Source organism: Lepisma saccharinum, chromosome 8, assembly GCF_977018435.1.
Source record: "Lepisma saccharinum chromosome 8, izLepSacc3.1, whole genome shotgun sequence".
Taxonomy (NCBI): domain Eukaryota; kingdom Metazoa; phylum Arthropoda; class Insecta; order Zygentoma; family Lepismatidae; genus Lepisma; species Lepisma saccharinum.
Window position 1 is genome coordinate 78642979 of NC_139236.1, and position 8707 is coordinate 78651685.

The 8707-nt window shown below is 39.4% G+C and overlaps 1 protein-coding gene across 1 annotated transcript; it reads right to left on the reverse strand.

The window, feature by feature from the left end:
- Nucleotides 1-254: 254 nt before the first annotated feature.
- LOC145991851 (protein yellow-like) lies at nt 255-4599 on the reverse strand. Its single transcript, XM_083127891.1, has 2 exons — nt 4589-4599; nt 255-1505 (listed from the first exon to the last, which is right to left on the reverse strand). The coding sequence occupies exons 1-2, from the start codon at nt 4597-4599 to the stop codon at nt 266-268; spliced, it is 1251 nt and encodes a 416-aa protein (XP_082984017.1). The 3' UTR covers nt 255-265.
- Between the last annotated feature and the right edge of the window lie 4108 nt (nt 4600-8707).

Here is an 8707-nt window from a genome sequence, read left to right on the forward strand (position 1 = left end):
TGATTCTTTTTTAATGCATGGACTCATATTTCTTAACAAGATCTATACCCAATCTGGACCCACAGATTGAAAAACATTATTATGATTATAGTATACTCAATGCTAGCCTTTGTAGTCCTATAGTTTGGACAGGTATGATTTTGGGAAAATAACATCAGGATTAATAAATATAAACATGTATTTACAAATTAGTGACAGGATAGTATAAGTATACAGTACAAAAATATATTGTCATGAAGTTAATGCCACTGTGAGAAAGGGTGAATTACTTTTGTTCAATAGAGGAGATTTTATTGGTACTGCCAGGGCTTGGTATTTCACATGCCGTCCCCTTTATGGCGTCCTTTACCGATACAGTCAGGATGCGATAGTTGACGTCATTCCAATCCATTGTGCCAGTCTCGAATCTTTGGTATCTGTTTGTCACTATCCAAATATTGTCTTCATTATCCACTTCGATGTCTCCTGGGAACTGCAAGCTGGTTTCATTCCGATCTATTTCCGGCTGGAATCTTGGCTCGAAGGGGTTCTTCCAGTTCCAGCAAGCAATTGAGAGACGATTCAGGAGGCCATAGAAGAGGACTCCGTCCTTGGTACTGGCGAGGGATGTTGACTGTGATAGTTTGGGGTCTGTGTAGTAAATGTCGCGGAAGTTTCCAGTGATCGAAGAATCGTTTTGCAGAAGTCTCGTCGGTAGGGCAAAGATCCTGTGGCTAGCTAGAGGGTTGAAGTAGAGGAATCGCTCTCCATCTTCTCTTACAGGAGACAACGTGAGCCCAAACACACCGCCCATGAGCTGGAACGTGGTGCCGGCGATGTCGTAGCTGCCTGCGAAAGGATCTGGGTAGAAGAAGTTGTGGTTGTGTCTCCAGAATTTGTTCTGTGCCGAGTCGTAGACGATGATCCCGGAAGCAAGGTCCGCAAAGTAGGCGAACGTGTTCTCGCAACTGCCTCGATAGTCCACGGCGACGTTCACGATGTTGGTGTTCCCGGCCAGAACGGATTTCGGGAAGTCCTCGCGGACCAGCACGCGATCTGTGTTGAGGTCGAAGACCAGTAGACGCTCAGGACATACCTTGGTTCCGCTGACCTCCCCGTCGTCAGCAACCCACAGTCTGTCGCATTGGTCCACGGCTATTCTTATCACCGAGGTTATCCCTTCGCACTGCTCCAACCCCAAATGCCACGACCAGTCCGGATAAGGTCGAAGCCTTGGCGATGTAGAAGTGTTTTTGTTGAGCGAGATCGTGTTCAGACTTGCCGGAACTCCTGCTCCCCATCGTGGTGCCGTGACGAACAGTCTGTCGCGCCAGCGTACTACTCCAACTGGCAAACTGTTGACTGGAGTGTAGAATCCAGTGTCGATGGCAATTCTTCGTGCTTCGTCGTTTAGGAATTCCCAATCAAGGTTTTTCCAGCGGTAGACTTCCTTCAGAGGTGTTACGGCGGAAGACAACGCCACAAGTGCCAACAACAGCAAGGTTGTGATAGTCCAAGAGTTGAACCTGTGAAAACAGAAAACAAATATGTAGCTACAAGCGTTAAAACTGTTGTTTTGTCATCTGCAGCTGATAGTGAACAAACACACTGATACTCCAAGAATTGAAATTATGGAAATAGAAAACCATTTTGAGTTAAGGTAATATGGTTAGACGATAATCGTATTTAAAGGTGGGATTTGGGTCTAACACCCCCCCACTCTAAAAAAAACTTCACAACTAGTCACAGGGATGTCTGAAAGCAATTGAAACACCATAAGTAGCAGGCGGTGGTAGGTGGCACACTATCAGGATTCACACATATAGACAACTGTTAAATTCCGAGCACACACTAAAAGGGATGAAGCAATTCTAATTGTGTAAATAAAAGAAATAATTAAAAACCTTCAAGTTCATATTCCAGTTCAAGAACACTGTTTTCAAGTCGTTACGCGAGGAGGCAGAATATGATAATTTTTGAATTTTTAAAAATATTTTGTGAAATATGAAAAATATTTTTTCGAATATCGAAGGTTATATTCGGATACCATTACGCTTTCAAATTACTTGAAGAGAGGTTTGAGGACAAAACATACGCAACCTAGGGGGGGGGGGTGTAAGGACAGGAGAGGGAATGCCCCTGAGAATGGTGGTGATTCTATTTCTCTTCAGTCCTACAAGGAACTAAGAAAACCTTTCAAATTTTTCTTAGAATGTGGGCCAACTTAAATTCCTCCTTCCCTGTTTAAGAATGATACCTCAGTATCGATTTTATCACCATAGAGACATTGAACAACCTGAGAGAATCCACACCCGGCTTCTGAATGCACTATTACGGGTCACCCCATCGAAAAGTTTCTTTGCAATCATTGGTCTGGTTTACTGATCCACCGCCATATTTGCACCTCTGGCCTGGGAACGGTAGCGCTGGTAGAAATCGCGTGCTTAAATTACTTGAAAAGCATGTTGTTTGCTTATTTCCAAGGGCACAGACATCGCGGCGCTATTCGCGATTAAAATTACCACCTGAGCGCTAGTGTCGCTTCCAATATGGCCGCTCTAAGTAGGATGAATCTTTGTTTACATTCAACAGTAGTACAAAATAGCAGCGCGTTGTCATGGCTGGTATGGTAGAAAACGTTTAAATTACGCTTTATTTTTAAATATTGCGAATACGATGTGAATTTCAGGTACTCTAACAAACGTGATGCTGTACTGAGAACGAAGCATTTAATTATGATAGGCAAAAATAACATGGAAAATGCAGACGAGACTATGTATACGCACTGGTTGTCCAAAGCAGTGCTGTACCATCTGCACGTTTTTTGTAACTGGGGTTCTCGGAAATTATTTGAAAATAAAGGAATTGAAATTGACCTGTACTTGAAAAGCTGGGACGGGAGAAAATTGCGAACATATCGTTGCAGTTCTTTCTCGAAAGAGAAAGACTGGTTTAATAATAATATTCACGATTTCATGACCAGGCTATACTCACTGAAAAAGGACATCGTACTGAATGAAACAGTAACATTAGCATGTCCACTTTTTTTCTGGTTACATTTGACATTAATTCATTCTCAAACTATTTTCATCTTCCCTCTTAATCGACTTGCACCTGTTCCAAATTTCACACATACGTAACACCGGTAATACATGGACGCATTTGGTAAGACGCTTCATGATTTTTCGAAAAAAAAAAGCTTTATTTATAAAGTACAATTTAAAACTTTACTTTCATGGAAATATATATTTATCTCTCGAAAAATAAAGTAAGCAGACTCGTGCATTCTTCGTAATTTCCTTGCCGAATTACAGTGTTATATCCCCCATACCAATCTTCTGTCAATTACGTTTTCCCTGATTTATTAACAAATTTCATTTTGTTGATTCTACGGGGTGAAACACATGAAAACTTTTAATTTGTTCTGACCCATAAAACTATTTAGAGAAAAAAAAACCTGAACAGTAGACCTTACTCTCTCGCATATTCACCATGCTTTAAACGACTTCAACACAACGTATCCTACTTAGAGTACTTCCTGAAAATCCCGGCAGATGGCATATCGGTTAATTTTAATCGCGAATAGTATGAGTCGCAAGGGAGATATGGTCGCAATTTTACGACCATGATAACTTCAGTAAAATTATAGATTTTGGAACAATGTATCATTGAGGACTGGTCTTGTATTGATTGTATAAGAGGAATATCGATCAAGTCGACGTACCACAAACGTAGCCAGGATTTTCCTTGGGTGGGGCCCAACTTTGATAAAAGAAAGAAGAGTGTGTTGGATAATTGTTAGTCGAAAATATACTGAAATAGCAACTTGTAATACACCTGTCACCATGTATATTACTTGTGACTACTATAATCATAAGTATACAACTATAAATACAAGTTTATTTTGCCAGAATGTTATCTGAAACATTAAACTCGATGCAGTGCTCGGAAAGTTACTTTTAGAAGTAACTGAGTCACAGTTACTGGTAGTTGAAAAGTAATTGTAAGTTACTTTTACAATTGAGGACTAAAAGTGGTAAACGTTGTAAGTGCCAAAAGCGAAAGTGTTGGGAAATCGCATCGTTCAGCACATCAGCCCGTACGAACGTTTACACTAGTGCCTTTTTACACGCCCTTTGAACTACTTAGAGGGCTACCAGCCACTTTTCACGTTTACCACATTATCAAGCATGGCACATTTCACAGTTTAACGTGGAAGACGGTGTTTGAATTCTTGTGGCACTTACAGCGTTTATCAATTTTAGTATTCAATTACTTTCTGCTTGACTACCGCACGACTACCACATTCCAAATGAATGAACTTGGAGCCATCGAACCAACACCCCAAGTCTTGATTAGAAATTACGTATTGCAATAAACGTGTATGTTCTAAATTTAGAATGCAACGAAGCCTAGCTATTGCACGAAAATCCTCTCACCTTAGCATCCAGAGAGGATACAAACAAAACTCTGAAAAATACACTTGGCGCGGTTGGTGCGGAGCACAGGCATTTTATGCATCAAAAACCATAAAACACTTAGTGCTTGGGCATATCGCTCCAAAAACTAATTTTGAGTAAGTACAAAGTAATCTATATTTCTAACTCACCGTGTCTTCATGCTTGCAGTTAACAAGAAATGTGCACTGACCACAAAGAGAAATACAAAGTAGACTGATCTTTCTTGATGTGGAGGTGACTTTTATATGTAGGCCAAATTTCAGCACATAAATGATTCAATTAGTTGAAGGACGCTCGTAAATCAGAACCGGGGGGAAAGTCAGTTTTGCATCCGATGAAATTCCGTAACGACTCCACATTACAAAGGAAATTGACGGTTGGCGCGCGCGCGTTTATTAATTCAAACTGAGCTCTTTTTTATTTGCCTTTGAAATATTAATTTAACGAGAATATCTACATTTACATAATGCAGTTACAGAAGTACGATGTGGAAATGCTTTAAATTTTATTGAAAGGTTAGGATTGGATGGTAGAGCTGTGATAATTAGCTGCCTGCAAGACTTTTAATCGATTTGATAGGCAGTGGTACCGACTCGTGTAAATACTTATCGCTTTGAGGCAATTTGGTAATGTTTTATTTATTTCTTCCGGGTTGGGTCACGTACAACTTAGGTTCTCAGAACGGGTATCAGTTTGAAAACAGGCGTTGACAGGGAAAAATATTCATGTCTGTAGATTATTTTAAATCTTGAATTGAATTGTTGTTTTAAATCCACTTTATGCACATATAGGCTAATCGAAACTGGACATACAGTTTAAAGTGGGATCCGAACCACTATGTGCCTCCACAGGGAATCGAACCCGGGACCCCTTGATTACACGGCGAGGACGATACCACTGAACCATAGGTCCTTCTTTATTTATATAAAAAAAAAGTAACTATCTTAATAAGCACTGACGTTATATTCGTTCAAAGGATGTATACATTTTATTGGGACACTTAATATGGTGCAGCAACTTTACGTGGGTGGTTAATATTTCATGTAACGAATATACTTGCCATTTGACACGTTCTTTAGTCAAAAGAACATGATTTAACTAAAAGAGCAAATAATAAGTTCACATGAAAGACTCGAAAGCAATCGCGTGATGCCTCTCAGGGTATGGGGTAATATTTCTCTGTTAGTTCGTCAAATAAAATCAAAGTTAAGTTTGCACTAAGAAAAAGGAAGTCTATTTTACTTCTTTGCAAACTAAATACTTATATGCCTAACATATAATCCATGTCACTCAAAGAAATTAAACTTTTTATAATTCAACTTGATCACTCTATTTAAAAACCGAGCCCGAACTTTCAAAGTCAAGACAAAACACACCCGTAATTGCCATGGTAACAGCCCTTTTAAGATAAGTATATACAGGTTAGTTACTATCCTGACATCATCAGTGATAGGTAAATTACAGAAATTAAGATTAAAGAACAACAAACATTTGTACAAGAGAAAAGATAATGTGTAGTGTCTGTGTTTGTCTTGTGTAGTAGTTCTGGTGTGCTTGTATGTGGGTTTGTCTTGTGTAGTAGGTGTGCTGTCCAGTGTGGTTGGGATTGTCTTGTGTGGTAGTTGTGCTGTCTAGTGTGTTTGTGTTTATCTTAATAAGTAGTAGTTATGCTGTCTAATGTATTTCTGTTTGTCTTGTGTAGTATCGGTGATGTATATGTATGTGTCTTGTGTTGTAGTTGTGCTGTCTAGTATGTTTGTTTTGTCTTGCGTAGTAGTTGTGCTGTCTAATTTATTTATGTTTGTCTTGTTTAGTAGTTGTGGTGTGTAGTTTGTTTATGTTTATATTGTGTAGTAGTTGTGGTGTGTTTGTGTTTATATTGTATGTGGCCGCGGTGGCTCAGTCGGTAACGCGTCTGACTACCATGATCAAGGTCCCGGGTTCGATCCCCATCCGGTTCAAATCCGGGAAGTTTTCTAACGGTGGAAGCGGCCCCGGCGCCCACCCAGCGTCGAATAACATGGGTACCTGGGGGAAACCTTGGGGGGTAAAGGCGGTCAGGGGCGTGATGCTGATCACATCATCCCCACTCACGACCGGATCAAGAAAGTGTGGGGCGTTACCCCCACACCCCCTATACGCCTTCATGGCGTGGTGCTATGCACAGGTGAACACTACCTTTTTTACCTTTTTTGTGTTTATATTGTGTTATAGTTGTGATGTGTTTGTGTGTGTCTTGTGTAGTAGTTGTGCTGTCTAATGTGTTTGTGTTCGTCTTGTGTACTAATTGTGCTGTCTAATGTGTTTGTGTTTGTCTTGTGTAGTAGTTCCTCCATTTATATTGGGGGTTAGGCGTAGAGCTGACAACTCTGCACTGTAAAAAAATAATGTCAAGAAACAGCAATATAAGGCCATGGATTTCCGGAGGTAAAATAGTCCCCCATTCGGATCTGCGAGTGGGGACTACTTTGGGAGGTCCCTGGACTAAGGATAAGATCTACGTTAGGAATAAGGATATTAAATTAGGCACCTGGAATGTTCTGAGCCTCTATCGGCCTGGGGCATTTCAGTGTACAGTTAATGAGATAGTTAAGTATAAATTAGATGTAGTAGCTGTCCTGGAAGTTAGGTGGCCAGGAGAAGGGAATTGTAAAACTAAAAATTATACTTTTTTCTATGGTGGTACTGAAAATCATAATTTTGGAACAGCCTTTTTGGTAAATTTCTCGTATCGGACAAACGGCTGAAATTTGCTACTTCATTTAATTTGAATATTCGTACTTACGTATTCTGCATTGAGAAACATTGCTGAAGGTGGCATTTCGCTTATTTCACGGAAATAAGCTCTATTTGCGACATATCGAGTAAGTTTTCTTCGTTTCTTTTTGCCTTCAGTAACACGCAAAATGGCGGTCACAGTTTCACTACTGTACTCGGCATGCAGTGTTTCCTCCCCACTACACCCAAAAATACCTACGTAACCCCAAAAAACCATTAATGCATAGCCCCACGAACCATTCATACATAGCCGCACGAACCATTTCCGGTAAGGTTAGGTTATGTAGGGTCACTATAGGTTACAATAGTGAAAAATTGGTTTCGAAAAAAATATGCGTAGCCCCACACACCATTCTCGCATAGCCCCACGAACCATTGACGCATAGCCCCACGAACCATTGACACATAGCCCCACGAACCATTGACACATAGCCCCAAGAACCATTGACACATAGTCCCACAAACCATTTGTGGAAACGTACCTTCTTCAGTTATAAAAACATGTGTTTGGAAACACTGACCGGGATTACGTCATCAGACACAGGCTACATCCACATGGAAGTAAATGGATGCAAGAGCTTTCGTGCATCGGTCACACATTTATATCGAAAAATAAATGATTTACCGGGAAAATTCAATGAACGATGCAAGAAAACACTTCCCCGAACTTCCACAAGTCTAAAGAAACTGCATTCGGTAAGTAATTTCTCCTGTAAATTTGAAGAAATCCGTTTGTCCGATACGAGAAATTTACCGGTAGAATTTATTAATGATAGGATATCATATGCAGTTTTACAGGGTAGGTGGTGTAAAATTATTTTAATAAACATACATGCACCAACGGAAGATAAAGATGATAATACTAAAGATGATTTTTATACAGAGTTAGAACAGGTCTTTGATAAATTTTCTCAGTATGATATGAAAATTCTGTTAGGTGACTGTAATGCACAGATTGGCAAAGAAGAGACATTTAAACCCACGATTGGTAAAGAAAGTCTTCATGAATTAAGTAATGATAATGGTATAAGATTGATTAATTTTGCAACCTCAAAGAATTTAATTGTGAAAAGTACCACTTTTAAACATAAAGATATCCATAAATATACCTGGTCTTCTCCAGATGGTAAAACTCATAATCAGATAGATCATATTCTCATTGATAAGAGAAGGCATACTAGTATAATTGATGTTCGTACACATAGAGGTGCTGACTGTGCCAGTGACCATTATTTAGTAATTGCTAAATTAAGAGAAAGACTCTCAGTGATAAATCATAAGCAACAAAATCTAAAAGTTCTAAAATTTGATACAGGAAAGTTTACTGATGAAAGAATTAAGAAAGATTACCAAATTAAACTGTCAAATAGATTTGATGTTTTGCAGGATTTAAATGATGATGAAATATAAATGAAACAGACGTAAATAAGAATTGGGAGCACATACGTAATGCAATAGAATCAGCAGCTAAAGAAAGTATAGGATACCAT